The sequence below is a fragment of the Amblyraja radiata genome, chromosome 27 (assembly GCF_010909765.2).
Source record: "Amblyraja radiata isolate CabotCenter1 chromosome 27, sAmbRad1.1.pri, whole genome shotgun sequence".
In the NCBI taxonomy this organism is placed as follows: Eukaryota; Metazoa; Chordata; class Chondrichthyes; order Rajiformes; family Rajidae; genus Amblyraja; species Amblyraja radiata.
Window position 1 is genome coordinate 5,722,404 of NC_045982.1, and position 26,611 is coordinate 5,749,014.

Consider the following 26,611-nt stretch of genomic DNA (forward strand, 5'->3'; position numbering starts at 1 on the left):
TGCTCGAGATCGCTGGTCGGCGCGGACTCGGTGGGCCGCAGGGCCTGTTTCCGCGCATTATCTCTAAAGCAAAGTCTAAAGTCTAACCAGTGCAACTGCATTATAAAGTGAGCATTCTGATAATCTAAGAACCAGAGGCCTTAAAATACCAGGCAGCTAAACAAAGTTAAACACAAAATGCTGGAGTAACCCAACGGGACAGGCAACATCTCTGGATTAGGACACAGCTACCAGCGTTGGAGGGCATCTACAATACACGGTGCCTCAGGAAGGCCATCAGCAAAGCATTCACAAAGACTCCTCACACCCTTGCAATGGTCTGTTCGAACCTCTACCTTCCGGCAGACGTTACAAGGCCTTCTACGCCCGCACCTCCAGACTTAAGAACAGTTTCATCCCCAGAGCTATAGCTGCTCTGAACCAGCCCTGCTGACTGCCTCCCCCCCCCCCCCCCCCCCCCATGAACTGTCTCCCTCGGATGGTCACGTCACACATCGACCCGGCACAGACATATTTGCACTTTATACTGTATTAACTGGGGTTTTTTTTAATCTTGTTTCTCTGGGTATCTAAATTTTTAGCTAAATAAGTTATTACATCGGTTGGAAGCTGCATACCAAATCTAGTTGTACCTATGCGCAATGACAATAAAATATATTATTATTATTATTATTATTATTAGAAGGAATGGATAATGTTTCGGGTCGAGACCCTTCTTCAGTGTCTGAAGAATACTGAAGAAGGCATTAAAGAAAGGTCTCGAACCCGAAGCGTCACCCATTCCTTCTATCCAGACATACTACCTGTCCCAAGGGTTTCGGCCCGAAACGTCGCCTATTTCCTTCGCTCCATAGATGCTGCTGCACCCGCTGAGTTTCTCCAGCATTTTTGTGTACCTTCGATCTTCCAGCATCTGCAGTTCCTTCTTGAATACTACCTGTCCCACTGAGTTACTCCAGGTGTAAGCCAGCATCTGCAGTTCCTTCCTGCACAGCTAAACAAAGTTTGGGTCATTGAACAAAGTTTGCCTGGTAACCAGTGCTGGCCAATGAGCGTGGTTGTAAGTATAGGGACCAGTACACAATACCTGCACATAGCATTTAAGAAGGAACTGCAGATGCTGGAAAATCGAAGGTACACAAAGATGCTGGAGAAACTCAGCGGGTTCTCCAGCATTTTTGTGTACCTGCACATAGCAATCCACTCCAGTACGGCCATGCGCGGAAACTGTTCCAAAAAGAGGTATGCTTTGCAATAAAACATTTGAAACAACCTATTAACTCCTGCTGGTTACCTCATACAGGAGCCTTGCGTGCCCAAGGTAAAGGTGAGGTTACATACAGCCTGCTCCACCTTTTCCGCTCCACAGCCAACTGCTCTGCCTCTTGTTATTTGTTTCATGCGAGGAGTTGGCAGAGTCCCACAACCAGCAGAACCTGATCGGGAGGTCAGCATTCCACCTCGCAAGCAAGTCACACCTTGCTGTGTCACACACTGAGCTGTACAGGCAAGCGAAAACAAAGACTAAACCTCCTGGTCCGGGGGCAATGTTCCTGCGTCTGCTCTTCCTGACCGACAAAACCCCTCTGTTGACGGCACTTTGGGAGGGAAGAAGGATTGTTGGATCTTTCCCAAGTCGACCATGAGTTTGAGGAGGAAGCTGGTGGTGGTGGGAGACGGGGGCTGCGGGAAGACCAGCCTGTTGATCGTGTTGAGTCGCGACGAGTTCCCCGAGGGCTACGTCCCCACCATCTTCGACACGTACGTGGCGGACATCGTGGTGGACGAGAAGCCGGTGGAGCTGGCCCTGTGGGACACGGCCGGCCAGGAGGACTACGACCGCCTACGACCCCTCTCCTACCCGGACACCCACGTCCTGCTGCTCTGCTTCTCGGTGGACAGCCCCGACTCCCTGTGGAACATCCCCGAGAGGTGGATGCCCGAGGTGAGGCACTTCTGCCCCGGGGTGCCCGTGGTGCTGGTTGGCAACAAGAAGGACCTGCGCCAGGACGAGAGGACCCGGCGGGAGCTGGCGAGGAGCAAGAAGGAGCCGGTCAAGTGGGAGGAGGGACGGGCAGTGGCCGAGAAGATCGGGGCCCACGCTTACCTCGAGTGCTCGGCTAAGACCAAGGACGGCGTGTGGGAGGTCTTCCAGACGGCCACTCGGGCCACACTCTACAACAAAGAGCCAGGGTGCCTCGACTGCAAGTGTACATTGATGTAGCAAAGAGCTAAATCCTTCATCTGGTTAAGACCTGGAGTGTGATGGTGGGATTCATACATTCATGAATCATTGGAGCGGAATTGGACCATTCGGCCCATCGAGTCTACTCCGCCATCTGTCTTTCCCTCTCAACCCCATTCTCCTGCCTTCTCCCTGTAACCTTTGGCACCCGTACTAATCAAGAACATGTCAGTCTCCGCTTTGAAAATACCTCCAATGACTTGGCCACCACCTCCCTTTGTGGCAATGAATTCCACAGATTCACCACCCTCTGACTCAGGATATCCTTCCTCATCTCCATTCTAAAGGTATGTCGTTTTATTCGGAAGCCGAGAGAGGGGGAGAAGGGAGGATCGTTGAAGGGAGCAGAGACTATTGAACAAAATGTGCATTCGGTGTGAAGATAGAGATTCCCGCCGAAGTTCATGGGGCATCAGTCTTGCCCCCCAAACCACAAGGATGCGGGTTCAAGCAGGCACGGAAATCACCCTCAAAACATGGGGGGGTCGGGGGCACAATTTCTTGGCGGCCGCGCGCGCATTCCCACACACGCGAGGTTTTGGCCGTGGATCCTGTGGACGGCATCGTGAGCTGACCTGGTTGGTGACCGACTCCGAACTCCAGCAACAGCAGCTTCGTCCGCCCCGAGTCGTGGGGCTTCAATCGGCCCGTTCGCGGGGGCTTCAACATCGGGAGCCTTGATCGCCTCGATGCAGCAATTTGACCGCCGGGCCGGGCGATGAAAAGCCCCGCGAACTGGCCGATTCAAGCTCCGCTCTATGATCTTTGCTCCAGGGACATCTCCCCCCTCCAATCACCGCGCTGTATACTCAGTCTCACCACCTCTGACCGACACCCCTCTCCTCCAATCATCGCGCTGAATCATCATGGTCCTCCACTGCCTGCTGACCGACGTCTCTCTCGTCCAATCGGCGCCCTCGATCATTGGTCCCACCACCACTGTCTCGCGGAAAGCGGAGATTTTTAATAGATTTTTTTACCGAATTTTAAAATGCGGATTACAAAACATGGGGGGGATCGCCCCCCACCTCTCAAAACCTCTCAAATCCCTCCCGGGATTTCCGCCCCTGAAGTCCCACCTGGGAGACTTAACCACAAAATCAATGCTGATTCTCCAATTAGAGGGCACAGATCTTTCCTAAACGAGAGAATTAACCACTTGTGAGGTGGATCCGTCACTACTTTGAGGAACAAGGCCATTCCCTCCAAGCATCTCCCCAGAACAATGGTTCATCCCAAGCCAACTCTACTTGACATTGAGTAGGAAAGAACTGCAGATGCTGGTTTAAAATCAAAGAGAGACACAGTTACTCCAGCACTTTGTGTCTTCTTGAAAGTGATATGGATTCTCTGGTTATTTATTTAATCTTGTCTATGGGACTCGCTGCACAGAAAATGGCCGCCCTGTTTCTTCAACTTTAAGAGCACTTTAAAATTTCTCAAATGGCGATAAAGGCACTGGACACCATGAGATAGTAGAAATGCAAATATTCCCTTTTATTTTAGCAAATGCTTTAGGTTATACTTCTTGTGGTTAAAATTTTACTCCTGTTAATGCAATAAAATAGTTTGGTATGATGCCAGATTGTTATTATTCAATTGAAGGACAACTTTTCAAGACAGTACAATGACTACATTTTCTCTTAAAGAGACAGACCACAGGTAAACGACTATATTTTTTTGGCTGTTTAACTTTCTTGCCTTTCTCCTTTATATTATCTAAAACATAAAAAGTGAAATGTATACTTGCAGTGTCTTATCAAGCACTTAGTCTTGTAAGTAAAAAATGTGGGAAAGATATAACCAATGGATCTTGGGCATCGCTGGCTAATATTTGTACAAAATTAGATTGCATCCCCATTGATAAATGGTGGGTAAAGCCTGTAAGTTGTTAGATTTTAGACTTTAGAGATACAGCGTGGAAACAGGCCCTTCGGCCCACACCCCGTACACTAGCCCCTTCCTACACGCTAGGGACAATTTACAATTTTCCCCAAAGCCATTAACCTATAAACCTGTACGTCTTTCAGTTTAATTTAGAGATCCAGCACGGTAACAAGCCCATCAGTCCACCATCAACCTACAACCCTGTACCTCTTTGGAGTGTGGGAGGAAACTGGGGTACCCGGAGAAATCCCACGCAGTCACAGAAAGAAAGTACAAACTCCGTACAGACAGCACCCGTGGTCAGTATCGAACCCGGGTCTCTGGCGCTGTAAGGCAGCAACTCTACCACTGCGCCACCGTGCTGTTCCCCGGCTGCCAAGGTGGGATTTGAACTCTCCGCCACCCTCAACAAATAATCCTGAATCCAGGCCCGTACTCGAGTCACACGACCCCTTTGTTACTGCACAGCGGGCATCAGGCCGACAGCTTTGAGGGCTGGAGGAATGGAAGGTTACACCCCAGCGGTATGAATATTGACTTCTCTAACTTCAAGTGGCCCTTGCTTTCCCTTTCTCTCCATCCCCTCCCCCTTCCCAGTTCTCCCACCAGTCCTACTGTCTCCGACTACATGTTATTTCTGTCCCGCCCACTCCCCTGACATCAGTCTGAAGAAGGGCTTCAACCCGAAACGTCACCCATTCTATCTCTCCAGAGATGCTGCCTGTCCCACCGAATTACTCCAGCATTTTGTGTCTACCTTTGAAGGCTCTCAGGGTCGGTAGTGGATGCTGGCTTGGTAAAAAGACCAATCTCGCATGAAGAAGTGAACAGGATGGGGAGGAAATGGAGGTAACAGACTCTGCATGGGGCAGGGGGAGAGGGGTGTATGGTGAGGGGGGAGCTTGGAGGGAAGAGCAACACCAAGTGAGGCTACGAGAGGTGTGATGTATACGTAATGTAATATGTAATGTAAATGCCAGTGCCCCTTGAGGCCAAAAGCAGAAGCTGCCAAATGTACGTGTGCCTCGTGACTGAGGTCAAGTGACCTTCTGGAAGTTTCAGTAATTGCAGATTAAACCTTTCCTACAAGATGTCGGACGTGTATTCATTGTGCTAGTCACAACAAGATCTTAAGGATGACATTACATGATGTCAGAAATGCCTCAGTCACGAGGCACAGGTACATTTGGCAGCTTCTGCTTTTGGCCTCAAGTGGCACTGCCATTTACATTACATTACATATACATCACATCTCCCCCTTCACTTTAATTACATCACATCTCCCCCTTCACTTCACATCACATCACAAGAGGGATACACGGAACAAGAGTGGTGGCTGCTCCTCTGATTTTCTTTACCGGTGAGTAGGGTTGCCAACTTTCTCACTCCCGAATAAGGGACAAAAGGTCAAAATAAGGGCCAAATTCCCGACGGCAATTTGTTGACCGACTCGGCCGTGGCTGGGTGAATGATGAGTTGGCCCGGGTGCTGGACTGCACACAAAGCCCAGCCGGCGGGCCAGCTGAGGAGTTTTGATCTGGCACCCCATCCAACTCACGAACCGACGATCGGCCATGAGAAGGAGGGGCGGTGGTGTCGGCGGTAAGCGAAAGTCGCGAAGGTCGGACAGCTGGGCAGGCTGCCGACCGACGGGGCCACGGGCGAGGCGCTGCTGCTGCTGCACTCCATGGGCTGCACTACGTCGGGACGGGTGAGGCGGGGCCGGACGCGACGCTCCGACCCGAGAAGTAGCAATCAAATACGGGACAAGTGTGGTCCCGTACGGAACAAATCAATTTAGCCCAATATACGGGATGTCCCGGCTAATACGGGACAGTTGGCAACCCTACCGGTGAGGCTGGCATTGGTGGATGTACAGTGGGCTTTGTTCAGCAGTAAAAGTTTGGCCGAGCAGAGGGAGATGACAAAGGTGGGGGGGGGGGGGGGGGGGGGGGGGGGTGTGAATGTGGGGAGAAGAGCAGAGAGTTATGGTGCAGAATTACGTGGTCTTATGTTGACGAAGCACTCGTTCCTCTTAAATAGGGAGCAGCAAGAGTTATGATTAGCCTGTTTACTTTACAGGGATTATGTCACGGGTAACAACATTCACTGGAAAGTTACACTGTCGATGTAGACTCATGAAGACTCACAGGTTCACAAGTGATAGGAGTAGAATTAGGCCATTCGGCCCATCGAGTCTACTCCGCCATTCAATCATGGCTGATCTCTGCCACCTAATCTCATTTTCCTGCCTTCTCCCCATAACCCTGGACACCCGTTCTAATCAAGAGCCTGTCTATCTCTGCCATAAAAATATCCACTGACTTGGCCTCCACAGCCCTCGGCAGCAATGAGTTCCACAGATTAACTGCCCACTGACTAATGAAGTTCCTCCTCACCTCCTTTCTATAAGAGTGCCCAGATGAAGCTGCACAGTCCAAGGTTCAAGAGCATTTATTTGTCCTCTACAAACATTGTGAACAGGAGCAATTACATTTTCCCTTGCTGCAGTTTTACAGCTCGATTGGATGCAACGACAACACACAAAAGCGATAATCTCCAGGTTATTCTAAACAAGTCTATGATAGCGCAGAGACCAAAGTGCACGGAGCAACAATAGTGGTGCAAAGTCCGTAATGGTTTAGAGGTGTGTAGCATTGTGGTCAGATTTGTGCAATGGTGGTTCAGGAATCTGGGGGGAAGCTGGTCTTGAACTTGGAGTTAACAAATTCTCAGGCTCCTGCATCTCCTTCCTGATGGTGGCAGTGAGAAGAGAACATGGCTAGGGTTGTAGAAACAAGACACTGCAGGGCGAGTCATAGAGTCACACAGATTAGAAACAGGCCCTTTGGCCCAACTTGCCCATGCCGACCAACATGCCCCATCTACCTAGTTACACCTGCCTGCATTTGGCCCATATCCTTCGAAGCCTATACTATGCAGATGCTGGTTAACCTGTTCACTGCCAACATTTTTTTTACACTATTGGCCATGACCCTAGTCTACTCAGGAGTTTCACTGAACAGGTTAATACACAAATGGACACAAAGTACTGGAGTAACTCAGCAGGTCAGGCAGCTCCGGAGAACATGGATTTGTGACGCTTTGGGTCAGGGTGTTGTGATTGTATTTTTTTTAAAATTATATTAGCTGCTGACCTGAGGCATGGGGGGTATTTATAGGATCTGGTCCAGAATTGCAACAGGTTCTCGCTCACCATCAATTTCAAATAATAATGCCTCACTGCGACCATGTTCAATGCAATTCTGCAACTTCCATGAAACACTTCCAGAAATACACTGCAAGCACCATCTTCCAAAATCTGGTCTTAAAATCTCAGAACTACTGAAGATTCCCCCACTTTTGTAGCCAATACATATCTCTCGGCTTACATCTATCCGGAATCCATCTATGTATTAGTTTAAAGGACGACAGATGGCACAATGGGCTAAGTGTTCGGCTGGCGACCGGATGTGGCCGGTTCGAATCCCGCTTGGAGTGCATACTGTCGTTGTGTCCTTGGGCAAGACACTTCACCCACCTTTGCCTGTGTGTGAATGTGTGTGAGTGATTGGTGGTGGTCGGAGGGGCCGTAGGCGCAGATTGGCAGCCACGCTTCCGTCAGTCTGCCCCAGGGCAGCTGTGGCTACAGAAATAGCTTACCACCACCGAGTGTGACTGAGGAGTGAATGAATAATGCGATGTAAAGCGCCTTGAGTATTAGAAAGGCGCTATATAAATCCCATCCATTATTATTAAAGGTAGACAAAAATGCTGGAGAAACTCAGCGGGTGAGGCAGCATCTATGGAGCGAAGGAAATGGTGAAGTTTCGGGTCTTGCATTCCTTCGCTCCATAGGCAATACTCTACTGGATTGTTTGTAAGGAAAGAGCTTCACTGTGCGTTTGCACTTTGCACGTGAGATAATAAAAACACCACTGACCATTTCTGAGCATTAACCACATTTCAACATTGAACTCCATCCCAGTATAAAGGGCCTGTCCCACTGTACCAGGTAATTCAAGAGTTCTCCCGAGTTCTCCCCATGATTCGAGCTCGTGTAATGTACGTAGCGGGTACGTAGGAGCTCGTGGATGTCACGTAGCGGCTCGTACGAGTAACGGTAGGTGCTCGGGAAAATCCGGTAAACTCGTGACGTTTTTTCAACACTGTGAAAAATGACCACGAGTAAAAAAATACTCGTGATGAAAAAAATGGTTACTTTTTACTCGTACGAGCCGCTACGTATCCGCTACGTACATAACACGAGCTCGAATCAGGGGAGAACTCAGGAGAACTCTTGAATGACCTCGTACAGTGGGACAGGCCCTTAAATCACCTCCAAACTTGGAACTGTGTCCCAGTATAAATCATCCCCCCAGCAGTTCCCTTTCCCCAGTATCAATCATGTCACACCATGGAACCATCCCCACTATTAATCATCAGGCAGACAAACACCAACCTAAACCATCTTTCATGAGGGACCGCCACTCGTTTGTGAACAGTTTTTCCCCCCCAATTTTTGTGGAAGTAAAGTATCTCTTTTTAATTCTCTTTTGAAAGTGACAAATGAATCGGCCTCCGTTCATCTTCCCAGGTCAAAAGAGTTTGATGTGCAATGTGTGCCTTATTGAAATTATTCATGACTATCTGACCTCCAGCTGCCCGACATCCCGATCAGTCTCTCATATTTCTTTGTCAAACCCCTCCGTAATTTGGAATAACTCAATTCACTATCATTTAACCTTTGGGACGGCGCGTTGGGGGAGGGGTAGAGTTGCTGCCTTACGGCGCCAGAGACCTGGGTTCGGATCTGACTACTGCCTGGTGCTGTCTGTACGGAGTTTGTACGTTCTCCCCGTGACTTGCGTAGGTTTTCTCCGAGATCTTCGGTTTCCTTCCACACTCGAAAGACGTACAGGTTTGTAGGTTAATTTGGCTTGACATAATTGTAAAATTGTCCCTAGTGTGTGTGTGGGATACTGTTAAGGGCCTGTCCCACTTGCCGATTTTTTCGGCGTCTGCCGGCGTCATATTTAGATTAGATTAGATTAGATAGCCTTTATTGTCATTCAGACCGAAGTCTGAACGAAATTGAAGCAGTCATACATACAATACAATACAATAAAAAACAACAATAAACATCCACCACAGTGAGTCCACCCAGCATCTCCTCACTGTGATGGAGGCAAAAGTCTTAGGTCTGCAGTCTCTTCCCTCCTCTTCTCCCTCTGCGCTGAGGCGATACCCCCCGGGCGATGTTACAACTGTCCCGCGGCTCAAACACCGCAGCCCGGGGTGGTCGAAGCTGCCGCCCACCAGTCCTGCTGACGCAGCCGCTGGCCCACGGCCGAACCCCGGACTCAGGCCACCGCCGCCAGAACACCGTCCCAGCCACCGGAGCACCGTTCCAGCCCCGAGCCGGATTGCCCTCACGTGAGTACCGTTACCGTCTCAGCCTCGCGCCAGGCCGCCCCGACATGGGCGCCGCTCCTCCCTCGGGCTGGGAACGCCGTACCTCCCCGAGCCCGGCCACTCCGACGGGAGCACCGTTCCTTCCTCGGGCCGGCCGCCCTTCCGGGAGCGTCACAGCCCCTCACGAAAGCACTGTTCCAGCCCCGAGCCGGGCCGTCCTCACGGGAGCGAGCCCAGTGCGAGTCCTGGCGGGCTCTGCCTCCTGAGCCTCGAGGTCGCCAGCTCCGCCATTAGGCCTCAGCGCAGACGGAGGCAGAGAAGGGGAATACGACAAAAAAGTCGCATTTCCCCGCAGGGAGAGACAGCAAGCCCCGTTTCAACCCCCCCCCCTCCCAAAACACAAACTAAAAACCAAAACTAGACTAACCAAAACGAAAATAAATAACACAAAAAACACAAAACAAACAGGACTGCCGGAGAGCCGCTGCAGCCAGAGCCGCGCCGCCACTGTAATGTAGCATTGTATCAGTGTCGCCAAAAGATTTTGAACATTTCAAAATCCAGCGGCGACAAAAAAATGGTGTAACACTTGAAAAAACTCCACGTGTCAATACGTCATCACGCCGCGTCATGCCGCATATTTTTCGGTGACCTGATACGTCAGTCAATGATGCCGGCAGTCGCCGAAAAAAATCGGCAAGTGGGACAGGCCCTTTAATGTGCGGGGATTACCGGTCGGTGAGCCGAAGGGCCCGAATTCTGTAAACTACACTAGTTTACAGGAATCACCTGTAAACTGCCCTAACCTGTACCTGTAAACGACACTAACCTATCCTCCAAAGAAGTTATCATATTCATCAGCTGTATATATTTTTCTCAGACAAGTAATCCAGTTCCTCCGGTCTTTCTTCATTCCATCCCATGCTGTTACCATTGGATACATTTTCTCTGCACCCTCCCTCATGATTTCCTTCGTAACATGCGGGGTGCCTTAAATTGGGCACAAAATTCCGCCAGAGGACTGGCATTCGTCCTTGAACAAGGATGTGGGAGGAATATTTTTTCCCTCCATAAAGGGCCTGTCCCACTTGGACCATTAGCGAGCCCCTGGCTCTGTGCTGGAATAATAAAGATACAAAACGCAACCTCACCGGGTGTGGACTTGGAACCTGTTTCCTGCTCTCTGTTCATATCATTGTCAAATTCAGATGTGCTCGAGGGCCCCAAATGCTTCGTGACGTTCGGTATCTGGGCATAGCAGCAACTTGGGGACACAGGAGACGTCAGACGCTGGAATGTTGAGCAAAAGACAAGGTGCTGGAAAAACTCAGCAGGTCAGGTAGCATCTGCGGAAGGAAATGGACAAATGATGTTTCAAGCCGGGAATAGACGCAAAAAGCTGGAGTAGCTCAGCGGGACAGGTAGCATCTCTGGAGAGAAGGAATGGGTAACGTTTTTCGGGTCGAGGCCCTTCTTCAGACTGGTTCGGGATAAGTGAAACGAGGGATAGAGGCGATGATGCAGAGAGATACAGAACAAATGAATGAAAGATCTGCAAAAAAGTAACAATGATAAAGGAAACAGCCCATTGTTAGCTGTTTGTCAGGTGAGAAAGAGAAGCTGGTGCGACTTGGGTGGGGGAGGGATAGAGAGAGAGGGAATGTCGGGGTTACCTGAAGTTAGAGAACCTGGATCCTATTTCAGACTGAAGAACGCTGCTGACCAGAAACGTTGTCTGTCCATATCCCTCCGCAGATGCTGCCTGATCCGTTGAGTTCCTCCAGCACTTTATTTTATATTAATAATAATAATAATGGATGGGATTTATATAGCGCCTTTCTAATACTCAAGGCGCTTTACATCGCATTATTCATTCACTCCTCAGTCACACTCGGTGGTGGTAAGCTACTTCTGTAGCCACAGCTGCCCTGGGGCAGACTGACGGAAGCGTGGCTGCCAATCTGCGCCTACGGCCCCTCCGACCACCACCAATCACTCACACACATTCACACACAGGCAAAGGTGGGTGAAGTGTCTTGCCCAAGGACACAACGAGTAGTATGCACTCCAAGCGGGATTCGAACCGGCTACCTTCCGGTTGCCAGTCGAACACTTAGCCCATTGTGCCATCTGTCGTCCCAATTAACAGCTCTGCAGGTAGCAACAACAGAGGGCATAGGTTCAGGATAACAGGATAGCGATTGAAGGGGATCGGAGGAGGTATATTTTCACCCAGAGGGTAGCTGAAACCTTGGACACACTGCCTGAGCTGATGGTGGTGGAGGCAGATCTCCACACATCAGGAAGAGATACGTAGATGAGAACTTGGATCATCAGTGATTCCTGCTGCTCCCCTGGTCTTCACCCATGTGCTGACCCAGACCCGTTACTCAATCTAACCCCCTTAACTGTATCCACCTATCACTTGTCAGGCTTTGTTCACCCCCCCCTCCCTCCCCACCTCCCCTCACCGCCACCTCTCTTTGTCCAGCTTTCTTTCCCCTACTACAATAAGTCTGAAGAGAAATCCCGACCTGAATCATTGCCTGTCCATTCCTTGTCTAGATGCTGCCCGATTCATTGAGTTGGTCCAGCACTTTGAGTTTTGCTTGTGATTCCAGCATCCGCAGTTCCTCTTGTCTCCATCTTGCCTGTATTCAGAGGAGCCTCAGATCAGAATGACACCAATGAGTGCAAGCAGTGTTGTAAACCTTTGTGATGCACGCAGGTGTATGACATCTGAAGAAGAGTCCCAATCCTTAGGGGTCATAGCATATGATGAGCGTTTTTGACGGCACTGGGCCTCGACTGGCTGGAGTTTAGGTGAGGAGGAACTTCTTTAGTCAGAGGGTAGTTAATCTGTGGAACTCATTGCCACAAAGAAGGCTGTGGAGGCCAAGTCAGTGGATAATTTTAAGGCAGAGATTGACAAATTTGTGATTAAAACAGGTGTCAAGGGTTGTGGGGAGAAGGCAGAAAAATGGGGTTAGGAGGCCGAGATCAGCCATGATTGAATGGCGGAGTAAACTGGATGGGCCGAATGGCCTAATCCTACTCCTATAACTTGTGAACCTAAAACTTCGGCCTATCCATGTTCTCCAGGAATACTGCCTGACCCACTGAGTTACTCCAGCATTTTGTGTCTACCTATGGTTTCAACTGCTGGAGCTCCTGCTTGCTAACCATTTTAACCCCCATTCCCATACTGTCCCTTCTGTCCTGGACCTCCTCCAATTGGCAGAGTGAGGCCACTCACAGAAACTGGAGAGGGTGGAAGATTGCAACCTTCACGTGGCCCGCCCTGTTTCGACTAATGCAATCAACTCGACGTGCAGAAACGGACGATCAAATAGAACAAGTTGTCCAACAACTTTAGGCTGTGCACGCCACACGAAAGAAGAAGAGGAACTGGAGGAGCCTCATGTTCCAATTGGGCTGCTGCTTACTTCCCAAAGGTATTAACTTTGAATTCTCTATTTTTGGTAAACAACCTCCCATCCTTTTTCCCCCTCCTTTCCCTGTCCCCCACCTGGATGCAAGCCTATTTCTCCCATTTCCTCTGTCCTCTGGCTTCACAATTAATGCCTATCTCACAATTCTATCCCTATCTCCTTATCTCACAATTTGCATCCTTTTATCTTGGGTCTTTGTCCAACCATCTGCCAATCTAAACCTCCCCCCCCCCCCCTCCAGCCCTCCTCACCTGTATCCACCTATCACTCTCCAGGCTTTGTCCCATCCCCACCTCTCTTCCAGGTTCCTTCCTGCGGCCCCAGTCAGTGTCAAGAAGGGTCCCAACCAGAAACGTCACCGAGCCACGTTCTCCAGAGCGGCTGCCTGACCCGCTGAGCTACTCCAGCACTTTGTGTCTTCTTTGATATTGGATGAAAAGGCTTTACAGAGCTTAAAGCATACGAGGCCAAGCAAGCCTTTGCTTCTTTCAGCTGTCAGAACCTATTAAGACAGAAGCAAAAGCAGAAATACGACAGCGCAAACAAGTGGGGGAGGTCAGAACAACAGGGGCTGAGAAAGAAAGGAAATGAGTTGACAGGAAATGATGCATGGAGGAACTGCAAATGCTGGTTTAAACCGAAGATAGGCGCAAAACGCTGGAGTAGCTCAGCGGGACAGGCAGCATCTCTGGAGAAAAGGAATACATGATGTTTTGGGTCGAGACACTTCTTCAGACCTTCCTGAAGAAGGGAAAGGTCTCGACCCGAAACGTCACCTATCCCTTTTCTCCAGAGATGCTGCCTGACCCGCTGAGTTACTCCAGCATGTTGTGTCTGACAGGAAATAAAGTTACACAGTATGCATTGCTGGGGCATCAAAGGCACATTTGTCCATTGAATAACATTGCAGTATTTTTAAGACAACAAATAATTAACAATTTGCAAATGATGGTAGTGCATTTATATTTTATAAGTAGTGGCATTGTAAACATTTGCAAAATCTTTGATTAATGTATTTCACCTTTATTTTTATTTTTCTTGTTGACACTCAGTTTCCTGTCCGCCACAAACATGGATTATTGCTGGTTCCTTGTTCCAAAGGTGCTGCTACCCAAACCATTCTCTCCCCCCTGTTGCCCATTCTTATGCAGGGCATCATCAAAATATTTGACCGCAAAGGCCGTCTCCTTGGAGCACCATCACAGCTAAACAGAGGCCCAGTCGGCACAGAAGGCGGACACAACATGCAGGGGGAGCTCAGCGGGTCAGGCAGCATCTCTGCAGACAATGAATGGGGTGACGTTTCGGGTTGAGAAGCTTCTTCAGACTGACCAAAACTGACTGACCCATTCCTTCTCTCCAGAGATGCACAGAGTTGTGAATCTGTGGAATTCTCTGCCACAGAAGGCAGTGGAAGCCAATTCATTGGATGTTTTCAAGAGTTATATTTAGCTCTTAGGGCTAATGGAATCAAGGGATATGGGGAAAAAGCAGGAACGGTGGTGGGGGTACTGCAGACAAGGAATGTCTGAGAATGTCTGCAGACAACTGAATGATCAGCCATGATCATATTGAATGCCGCTGCTGGCTCGAAGGGCCGAATGGCCTACTCCTGCACCTATTTTCTATGTATCTATGCCTGTCCCACTGAATTACTCCAGCATTTTGTGTCTATCTTCCGCGTAAACCAGCATCTGCAGTTCCTTCCGACACATCCCATCTACACTGTCAGGCACATGTACAGAATGATTAGTACGGGTGTCAGGGGTTACGGGGAGAAGGGCAGGAGAATGGGGTTGAGAGGGAAAGATCTGCCATGATATAATGGCGGAGTAGACTTGATGGGCCGAATGGCCTAATTCTGCTACTAAAACATATGAACTTACATAAACAGTTGCAAAGCAGAATTGTCCCTGGAATCTGGGCCAATATCTCAGCCTCAATCAACCTCACTAAAACAAATAATCTTATCTCGACGGAGACACAAGGAACTGCAGGTGTTGGAATCTTGAACAAAACACAAAATGCTGGAGGAACTCAACGGGTCAAACAGCATCTGTGGAGGGAATGGACGGATGACATTTTGGGTCGGACCCTTTCATAAGTGATATCAGCAGGATTAGGCCATTTAGACCGTCAAGTCTACTCCGCCCTTCAATCACGGCTGATCTGTCTTTCCCCATCTTAACCTCATTCAAAGGTTCAAAGGTTCAAAGGTTGATTTATTGTCACATACACCTAGATGTAGTGAAATTCCTTTTGCCAATGCAGCACATAAAAAAAGAATACAAACATAACAATAATAAATAGCTTTAACACTATGAGGGAAGGCACAGAGTCCAGTCCCATCCCCAATGTCCACCCATAGTCAGGCCTATTGAGGCCTCCACAGTTGCCTCTACGGAGGCCCGATGTTCCAGGCCGTCCTCGCTGGGTGATGATGTTCCGGCGTCGGGAGAGTCCTCCCAGCGGCCTGGGAACCCTGGAATGGCCGCCTCCCTACTCGAGACCGTGGCTTCCGGAGCCGACAAGGCCGCGCCGAATGGAGCTCAACTGGCGATCTCGTCGCGAGATCCCAGGCTCCCGATGTAAGTTCAGCGCCACCGCCCGCAGCTCCGCGATGTTTTTAACGCCGGACCCAGCTCACCGGAGTTCCAGCGCGGCGACTCAGGCAAGGCACCGCCCGCCCCGCAATGGCGCTCCAGCGCTGCACCGCCGTCCTCAGACCCGCAGCTCCGCCGCCGCCGATGCCGGTGCCGCCGCCGCCGATGCCGGTGCCGCCGATGCCGGTGCCGCCGATGCCGAGGCTCCCGATTCTGCTGCCTTCTCCCCATAACCCCTGACACCCATACTAATCAAGAATCTATCCTAGCCTTAAAAACATCCACTGACTTGACCTCCACAGCCTTCCACAGTAAAGAATTTCCACAGATTCACCAGACCCTTCAGACTAATCGAGATGTTGCCACGTTCATATTTGTGAGACTACTACAGTGATTGGGCCTCAAAAGTACTTCATTGGATTAAAATGCCTTGGAATGACCCGAGAGGAACATCATAGGTGTGATATAAATGCAAATCATTCTGTCCTCATCCAATTCCCACAAATTGCACTTGTTGCTAAGGTCACTAGGTGGAGTTGAAAGGCAGAAATGCCAGCTGATATCATGTTCACTCTAAGTGGAGCTTCTGTGGTGAAAGTCCTCACTTGGAATGGAGGTGGAGTTTGGCAAAGGATGTTCTACTCCATGTGCCAACAATCTCTGGCATCAGCCCGAGAGGTATTTGACACTGACAGCGCAGGTCTGCAGCTCGTCCAATGGGTCCTAATGCAGGCACTCAGTCGGATTATCAAACCAGGCAAACTCCAGGTGGTGAGAGAGGGCAGCAGTCTGAGGAAGGGTCTCGACCTGAAACGTCCAGAGATGCTACCTGCCCCACTGAGTTACTCCAGCATTTTGTGTCTATCTTCAGGAAAATCTCAGATGGGTTCGATTTACAGCTTCTGGTGAACAGATTAATATTCACACCCTCCATCTCTGAAGAAGGGTTTCGGCCCGAAACGTTGCCTATTTCCTTCGCTCCATAGATGCTGCTGCACCCGCTGAGTTTCTCCAGCACTTTTGTCTACCTTCGATTTTCCAGCATCTGCAGTTCCTTCTTAAACAGATTAATATTCTCAACAGGAGTGCAAGTAGGGATGCTGTTATTGGCCAGAGCTCAGCTGGACTGATGCAAGGGGGTCAATTATTGGCCGTGGAGCTGGAATGCTGGAACAGGGGCTGCAATTATAACCATATAACCATATAACAATTACAGCACGGAAACAGGCCATCTCGACCCTTCTAGTCCGTGCCGAACACTATGGCCAGAATACCCAGCGTTGGAGGGGAAGAATTAGGCGGCGCGCGGTGGTAGATTTGCTGCCTCACAGAGCCAGAGACCCCGGTTCGATGCTGACCATGGGTGCTGTCTGTACGGAGTTTGTACGTTCTCACCGTGACCTGCGTGGGTTTTCTCCAGGTGCTCCAGTTTCCTCCCACACTCCAAAGATATCCAGGTTTGAGGGTTAATTGGCTTTGGTAAAATTGTAAATTATCCCTAGTGTGTGTAGGATCGTGTTAGTGAGTGGAGATCGCAGGTCGGTGCGGACTGGGTGGGCCGAAGGGCCTGTTTCCGCGCTGTATCTCTGAACTAAAACTAAAACTTAACTAAGTAGACTCTGCTCCTGACACAGTTCACTACTGAGTGATGGTTGTAAGTGTGGACGTGTGAGCTGGTCTTTAGTGGTCACGTCAGCCAACCCCACCCCACATTCTTGTTGGATGATTAAGGACAAATTATAACTATAAGATTGTGAAGCAAGTAAAGAACTTCATACGCCTTGAAATAATATAGAGGGGCAGTCTTTTAATTTAGTTTAGTTTTGAGATATAGCACGGCAACAGGCCCTTCAGCCCACCGCGGATAGTGCTGGTGTACCGATGATCGCTGGTCGGCACAGGCTCGGTGGGCCGAAGGGCCTGTTTCCATGCTGTATCTCCAATCTAATCTGTGTCTGTCGGCTCCACCCATTCTAGCTTGGCATAGAACCACCTCCTGTCTCATGCCAACCGGAAACCTTCAATCTCAACCCATCCGGCAGAGAACCGCTGTGGCCACAAATGAGTAGCCACCCCCAAGTAAACAAATGGCAGGTTCTAAAGGTCAAAGACGTCTCACATAATGGGTAATAATTAACACAGTCTCAATACAGCGACCACAAAGGAGTCAGGGGACCCGAACAAAGAGCGAAGCACGTTAACATAATCTATAGAAGCAAGGAACTGCAGATGCTGGTTTACACAAGTGGACACAAAGTGCTGGAGTACCTCAGTTTGGTCAGACTGCACCTCTGGAGAATATGGACAGGTGACAATTTGGGTCAGGACCCTTCTTCATTCATGTTTTAATATAAATTAACACTGCATTGTGAAGTAAACAGATCAATATTGAATGGGTTCCACTCTCCTCATCATACAACTCCTCACACTGCTAGGAGATAGGATTCATGATATTGTGCACACTGTGGGTCTAGCCTTTCTGTCGGGAAGGATGAAAGTAAGAGGAGGTAAAGAAAGTAAGAAAACCCCGTGACTGCGTGGGTTTTCTCTGGGTGCTCCGGTTTCCTCCCACAATCCAATGACGTGTGGGTTTGTAGATTAATTCGTTTGTGTAAATTGTCGCTGGTGTGTAGGATCATGCAGGCGTACTGGTGATCGATGGGCGGAGTGCTCTGTTGGGTGATCGGCCTGGAATTTAGGAGATTGAGGGGGGATCTTATAGAAACTTACAAAATTCTTAAGGGGTTGGACAATGCAGGGGTTAGATGCAGGAAGGTTGTTCCCGATGTTGGGGAAGTCCAGGACAAGGGGTCACAGCTTAAGGATAGAGGGGAAATCCTTTAGGTCCGAGATGAGAAAAACATTATTCACACAGAGAGTGGTGAATCTCTGGAATTCTCTGCCACAGAAGGTAGTTGAGGCCAGTTCATTGGCTATGTTTAAGAGGGAGTTAGATGTGGCCCTTGTGGCTAAAGGGATCAGGGGGTATGGAGAGAAGGCAGGTACGGGATACTGAGTTGGATGATCAGCCATAATCATATTGAATGGCGGTGCAGGCTCGAAGGGCCGAATGGCCTACTCCTGCACCTATTTTCTATGTTTCTATGTTTCCAGGCTGCACCTCTAAACTAAACAAAACTACTCTCTTCACACAGAGAAGGTGATGGCCCCCATTTTCTCAAGGGTAGGTCAGGGTGGGCAATACATGACGACATCCACATCCCAAAAATAATTTTATTCAAAAGCACATCGCATTCTTTTGGAAGAATTTAATAATTTCTTCGATTTAGTCCCGATTCAGTTTATGTTTAGTTTAGTTTAGAGATACAGAGCAGAAACAGGCCCTTCGGCCCACCGGGTCCGTGCCGACCTGCGATCCCCACACATTAACACTATCCTGCACACACTAGGAACATTTTTTACATTTACCAAGTCAATTAACCTACATACCTGCACGTCTTTGTAGTGTGGGAGGAAACCGAAGATCTCGGAGAAAACCAGCGCAGGTCACGGGGAGAACGGAAAACTCCGTACAGACAGCGCCCGTAGTCGGGATCGAACCCGGGTCTCCTGCGCTGCATTTGCTGTAAGGCAGCACCTCTACCGCTGCGCCACCGTGCCACACAAAACTCATGCCGATGGCCAGGTTTGGTCCTGTGCCACATTTCTCTCACCATCACTCTCTCTTCTCATGTCTGGCTTCCTGCCCTTGCTTGGCAGGAAGTTGAAGCACACTTCCAGACAGCAATCCCACTTTTATCTCAGCCATATTGTCCGTTATGTTCAGCCACACAGCTCCTCAATAGGAGAGTGGTCAGAGAGTCAGCCAGTACGGAAACAGGCCCTTCGGCCCAACGCATCCATGCCAACCAAGATGCCCCATCTGAGCAAGTCCCATTTTGCCGCGTTTGGCTCATATCATGGTAGGAGTAGGGTTAGAACATTCGGCCCATCCAGTCTACTCTGCCATTCTATCATGGCTGATCGATCTCTCCCTCCTAACCCCATTCTCCTGCCTTCTCCCCATAACCTCTGACACTTGTACTAATCAAGAATCTATCCCTTAAAAATATCCACTGATTTTGCCTCTAAAGCCTTCTGTGGCAAAGAATTCCACCGATTCACCACCCTCTAAAGAAATTTCTCCTCATCTTCTTTCTGAAAGAACGTCCTTTAATTGTGAGGCTATGATATGACCTCTAGTCCCAGACTCTCCCACTGGTGGAAACACCTTCTCCACATCCAAGCCTGCACAAGACATCCGGTGGCGCTGTTGCTAGCTGACTGCACCCACGGTCTGGTTGTTTTTTTAAATTTTGGTATGTTTAGAGTGTGTTTTTTGGGGGGTTTTCGGTATTTTATGTGGGGGGGAAGCGGGTAGGTTACGGGGGAAACCGTCCTTCAGTCCCTTCCTGGCGAGGATGCGGCTATTGTCCGAGTCGCGTCCTCGCCCCCCCCGCCTCCCCTCCCGCCTCCCCTCCCGCGGCCTACCAGCTGGATTGACACGGCCTTTCCTGCCGGGACCGGACCAGGGCTTCAGCAGCGGCGGCGGCAGGGCGCTGGAAACATCGTGGAGCGGGCGAGGCCCTCCTGGGATCGCCGCTTGGAGCTCCGGAGTGTTTGGCCGCTGCTCCAATATCGCGGAGCTCCCAACTGCGGGCGGCGCTGACTTTAACATCGCGGAGTCCTGGGACCCTTTGCCGGGGGTCGCCAGCGCGAATCTCCACCCAGCGCGGCCTGTGGACATCGGGAGCCGCGGACTCCGGTGGAAGGTGGCCGATGAGAGGTTCCTGGCGAGAGGGCGTGAACATCGGGCCACCCGTAGCGGCGACTACGGGGTGCTCGGGAGGCCCCGACCACGGGTGAACATTGGGGAACATCGGTGAGGAGGTTGACTGGACTTTGGTTCCTTCCCTCACAGTGGGGAACTTTGGTGCTGCTGTGGGGATGTTTGTGTTGTGGACTACTGGGTTCTGGGTTTTGTGTTTAAAAAAAATTTTTTTGTATGACTGCAAGGGAAAAAGAATTTCATTGTCTCTTCATTGAAGACAATGACAATAAATTAAATCAAAATCAAATCAAGACAGACACCATTGTATGCAGATGCCGAGATGTGTGTTCAGCTCCGGCTGAACAACTTCTAATCTTGTGTGTGGACTCGATAAGAAGACTATTCTGTACGTTTCAATGAGGTCCCCCCTCATTCTTCGAAACTCCAGTGAGTACAGGCCCAGTGCAGACAAATGCTCATCATAGGTTAACCCACTCATTCCTGGGATCATTCTTGTCAACCTCCTCCAGACCCTCTCCAGAGCCAGCACATCCTTCCTCGGATATGGTGCCCAAAATGGCTCACAATATTCCAAATACCTGCGGGCCTGGAGCACCGTTTCCTGGCGGGGACAGCACAGCGTTGGAGCGGAGTGGAGCGGAGCGGAGCAGGCGATGCCTTGCCTGGGTCGCCGCGCTGGAGCTCTGGCGAGCTGGACCGCCGAGAGCAACATCTCCGGGCTGCGGGTCTGCGGAGCGGAGAGGCGGCGTGCGGAGAGGCGGCAGTGCGGCAAGGTGGCAGTGCGGAGAGGCGGCGCCGTCTTTTTCATCGGGAGCCTGGGAGCTCCAAACCGGCGCGGCCTTGTCGGCTTCGGAAGCCGCGGGCTCCAACCAGCAAGCGGCCGTTCCAGGTGGCCCAGCCGCTGAAAGGACTCTTGGAACGGCCGGCTTGGAAGATGCTGCCTGATCTTTGGGGTTGAAAGATGAACCGATTTTTCTGAGCCACAGTGAACCTGGTAGAGAACAGAATAGGATACTGGCCCATGTCAGGGAAGGATACGATTGAGTCTGAAGAAGGGTTTCGGCCTGAAACGTTGCCTATTTCCTTCGCTCCATAGATGCTGCTGCACCCGGTGAGTTTCTCCAGCATTTTTGTCTACCTTCAGGGAAGGATAATGTGGCTCCCTTTGTCTTTAGGTGAAGGTGTGGGTCTGTTGTGATGGAGGGTGGGGGATGGGGGAGATGGGTCGACCAATGTTAGTGGCATTCAATGTCCAGGCACCAGCTGCAGGCAAGACTCGTTTAACTTGAACACCCGCCATGCCCAGTGCCCAGTGCCAACGGGCAAGTAACAAAGAAAAAGAACAAACAAGACAGGAAATGGGCACAAAGCGTAACTCTGAAAGGGAAACATTAAGGGGGGAGATGAGAGAGCAGTTGGATGATGCTTCTTCCTGTCGGGGGAGGACAGTGCCTTGTTTGTTTTACAGCGCGGTGGGTAGTTTTTGCGCTTTCCGAGGTTCACAGCATTCACTGAATACTTCCAGCTGGAGAGGAGCTTTAGAGAGAGCTGCAGTGGAACAGTAACATCACATCAGGAGGAAGACATCAGGGCAAAGAGACTTATGCGACTGGCGAATGCTGTCACTTTAGCTCAGAATTCCTGCTTAGTTCAGTTTAGAGACACAGCATGGAAACAGGCCCTTCACCGAGCGCGCATACACACACACACACACACACACACGCGCACACGCACACGCACACGCACACGCACACACACACGCACACGCACACGCACACGCGAATCAATTTACATTTACAACAAGACAATTAGTCTACAAACCTGTACGTCTTTGGATTGTGGGAGGAAACCAAAGATCTCGGAGAAAACCCACGCAGGTCACGGGGAGAACATACAAACTCCGTACAGACAGCAACTGTAGTCAGGATCAAACCCGGGTCACTGGCGCTGTGAGGCGGCAACTCTACCGCTGCGCCACCGTGGCGCCATTTTAGACGTTTCTTCATCTCGTAACATAGAACAGTACAGCACAGGAACAGGCCTTTCGGCCCACGATGTCTGTGCCAGCCCCGATGCCAAGACCAACTCCTATCATCCATACCCCTCCATTCCCTGCACATCCATGTTACAAAGCACGGTGCAGGAAGGATCTGGTTTAAACTGAAGACAGTCACAAAATACTGGAGTAACTCAGCGAGACACGCAGCAGCATCTCTGGAAAGAAGGAATGGGTGTCGTTTCGGGTTGAGACCCTTCTCTCCAGAGATGCTGCCTGCCCCGCTGAGTTACTCCAGCATTTTGTGTCTACCTTACAAAGCACTGTGTGTGATCCATTGACTGCAGGCAAGAGGGGTGATAAGACTCAGCTTCCCCGGACAAGATGGTTGCTGCACTAGGGTATGATGAGATCAGCCTGGGTGGTTACGGCGATCACAGCATCAACAGGATATACTGTAGTGGATGTCAAGCAGCATCTCCCTGCCTTTGGCAGCTAAATTTAGCCTGTCAATTTTGTGTTGAAAAGGAACAGCTGATTCATAGCTCACACCAGCAGCCTCCCCATTGAACAGAACGCCTCACATTCCACATCAGCCCAGTGGCAGCTGTTCCCCAGCCCTGGCCATCTCAAATATCACCCACAACACACCCAGAACCAAAATATGAAACAAGTCCATCCACTGTTAAATGATGGGACAAATGAAAATTCCCTCCTGATCAGCTAATTTGGACGGCAGAGAGGCACAGCTCAGAGAGTGACAATCGAGACACAAGAGGCTTTTGGGTTGGCGTGGTGGCGCTGGCTTATGGACGTGTCCCAGTTAGGCGACTCCTTAGGCGTCTGCCAGGGACTAGTTTTAATGGAATTCTCCGCCACCTGGCGACAACCTACAGCAGCACCCGCGTCAATCCACGACAGCAGAAATTGTCGTCACTGTCGCCGAAATTTTTCAACACGTTAAAAATTCAGCGGTGACCAGAAAGACGCTACGACGCATTGGAGACCTCTCACGGCCATAGGAGACCTCTCACGACATACTGTCTCCTATGGTGGTGAGAGGTCTCCTATGGTCGTGAGCTGTCTCCAAAGAGTCGTGGCCGCCGCTGAATTTTCAACATGTTGAAAATTTTCGGCGACCTACGACGGGTGCCGGCAGTCGCCAAAAAGGTCGCGTAAGTGGGACAGGCCCTTTACAGCACCGGAGACCCTGGTTCGATCCCGACTACGGGTGCTGTCTGTACGGAGTTTTCCCAGCGTGGGTTTTTTTTCCGAGATCTTCGGTTTCCTCCCACACTCCAAAGACGTACAGGTATGTAGGTTAATTGGCTTGGTGTAATATGTGTGTCGACTAGACACACAATGGGCTTGGTACAAGTTGTCTCTAGTGTGCTGGTCGGCGTGGACTCAATAGCTCTAAAACTAAAAAGTGTAAACATGGTATGAGTCTGCCACCTTGTGGCGTGTGTTCACTATTACGGCGGGCGAGGAGGAAACAATTTCACTCCAGAGAGTCTAGTCTAGAGAGTTTTATTGTCAAATACCTAAACAGAACAATGAAATTCACACTCGCGGCAGCACAACAGGGTTGTAAACACAGCACCCAATAGATAATATAATAAATAAATATTTAAAAAGTTCAATTTAAAAAAAAGCCCAACCCAACATCGTGCCAAGGTACACAAAAATGCTGGAGAAACTCAGCGGGTGCAGCAGCATCTATGATGCTGCTGCACCCGCTGAGTTTCTCCAGCATTTTTGTGTACCTTCGATCTTCCAGCATCTGCAGTTCCTTCTTGAACCCAATATCGTGCCATTCTGAAGAAGGGTCTCGACCCCGAAACGTCGCCCATTCCTTCTCTCCAGAGATGCTGCCTGTCCCGCTGAGTTACTCCAGCATTTTGTGTCCATCTTCAAAGCCAAGCCAGAAGTCCCGAATGCAGAAGTTAGCAGTTTCGGGTAATGTTTTATTTTTAATTGTCGACTGTATATCGTGTTGCTACTTACGAGCAGTGCACCACGGCAAATTCCTTGCATGTATACATACTTGGCTAATTAAATGTATTCAATTCAGAACCTCTTCAGACATTCTCAGCGTCTGTACATCCATTAGTGCCGTTTCAGTAATGTCCGCACCTATCTTTAAGCAAATCATAGAAACATAGAAATTAGGTGCAGGAGTAGGCCATTCGGCCCTTCGAGCCTGCACCGCTATTCAATATGATCATGGCTGATCATCCAACTCAGTATCCTGTACCTGCCTTCTCTCCATACTCCCTGATCCCTTTAGCCACAAGGGCCACATCTAACTCCCTCTTAAATATAGCCAATGAACTGGCCTCAACTACCCTCTGTGGCAGAGAGTTCCAGAGATTCACCATGTTTGCCACCCAAGATAGACACAACGTGCTGGAGTAACTCAGCGGGTCGGGCAGCATCTCTGGAGAAAAGGGAATGGGTGACATTTCGGGTCGGGATCCTCTTTTACCACCGAGCCGAAATGTCACCCATCCTTTTTCTCCAGAGATGCTGCCCGACCCGCTGAGTTACTCCAGCATTTTGTGTCTATCTTTGGTATAAACCAGCATCTGCAATTCCTCGTTATTACATTAGGTCACCTATCCATGATCTCCAGAGATGCTTCCCTGATCTGCTGAGTTTCTCCAGCACTTTGTGTCCTATCTTCGGGATTAAACCAGCGCCTGCAGTTCCTTCCTGTACGCTTGCCGCCCATGTGGGACAGCCCAGGAGAAACGTCAGTGAAGGGAGGTGGGTAAAAAAACAACGTAGGCTGGTTTTAAATCTCGTTTCCTGGAGGAGGCGGATAGGTTGGGAGTGGTTTCGTTGCCTTTGTGAACGAACGGGCCAGTTATTGAGCAGGGAGGGGGGAGGATGAGTCACAGAGACAGGGCTACCTGATAGACCTGTAGATCCAGCCGGGTGTCATAAAAGTCCCGGTGCGGGCGAGGTGGCTACATTTGTCAAGAGAGGAACAACTTTTCTAGAAGCAACCTTCATCAGAGTGACTCCAGATTCTATCCCTCCTTCCTGCACGTTTGCCATCACGGGGAGAGGAGCAACAGCAACAAGCCAGGAGCAGGCAATGGGGACGGTGAGGAGGAAGCTGGTGGTGGTGGGAGACGGGGGCTGCGGGAAGACCAGCCTGCTGTTCGTGCTGAGTCGCGACGAGTTCCCCGAGGACTACGTCCCCACCGTCTTCGAGACGTACGTGGCCGACCTGGAGGTGGACGGGAGGCAGGTGGAGCTGGCCCTGTGGGACACGGCCGGCCAGGAGGACTACGACCGCCTACGACCCCTCTCCTACCCGGACACCCACGTCCTGCTGCTCTGCTTCTCGGTGGACAGCCCCGACTCCCTGTGGAACATCCCCGAGAGGTGGATGCCCGAGGTGAGGCACTTCTGCCCCGGGGTGCCCGTGGTGCTGGTTGGCAACAAGAAGGACCTGCGCCAGGACGAGAGGACCCGGCGGGAGCTGGCGAGGAGCAAGAAGGAGCCGGTCAAGTGGGAGGAGGGACGGGCCGTGGCCGAGAAGATCGGGGCCCACGCTTACCTCGAGTGCTCGGCCAAGACCAAGGACGGCGTGTGGGAGGTGTTCCAGACGGCCACTCGGGCCACACTCAAGACGCCCCGGCAAGGCTGCTTTGACTGCGGCGAGTGCATTGTGTTGTAACGCACTGGGCATGAGAGGAGAAGACAGACTGGACTTCACTCAGGTTGAACCCACCTGGTGAATGGGTAACGAGGGGGAACATAACTACATCACACCCCACCCCCAGCTGAAGAATTCAAGCATGGAATAATCTCCACCCTACTATAGTTACCCAACCAGATGCAACTACATTTAAAGTAGCTCTTTCTTCCCAATAGCCCTTTCTGGCTTAAGACATTTGGAATATTTTGGAGGACCAAGGAACCAAGGCATGTCACAGGACTACAATCAGGATGTCATTCGGACAAATAGGTTTGGCTGCCGACTCATCTATATTCCAATCAATTGCCAATTGAAATCAATCGAACATTTAAAGAGTAATTGTGCGCATCTTGGTTAAGTTAATCTGACATGGTTGCAATGCAATGAAGGGTGTTATGGGGTTAGGAGGGAGAGATAGATCAGCCACGATGGAATGGCGGAGTAGACTTGATGGGCCGAATGGCTTAATTCTACTCCTATCACATGACCTTATGAAGGGACGTGTTTAA

The 26,611-nt window shown here is 50.3% G+C and overlaps 1 protein-coding gene across 1 annotated transcript; it reads left to right on the forward strand.

The window, feature by feature from the left end:
• Nucleotides 1-1,390: 1,390 nt before the first annotated feature.
• Nucleotides 1,391-26,611, forward strand: LOC116988353 (ras-like GTP-binding protein RHO). The gene is made up of 2 exons (XM_033044989.1): nt 1,391-2,193; nt 25,646-26,611. Exons 1-2 carry the CDS (start codon nt 1,643-1,645, stop codon nt 26,079-26,081), a joined length of 987 nt encoding a protein of 328 aa, XP_032900880.1. The 5' UTR covers nt 1,391-1,642; the 3' UTR covers nt 26,082-26,611.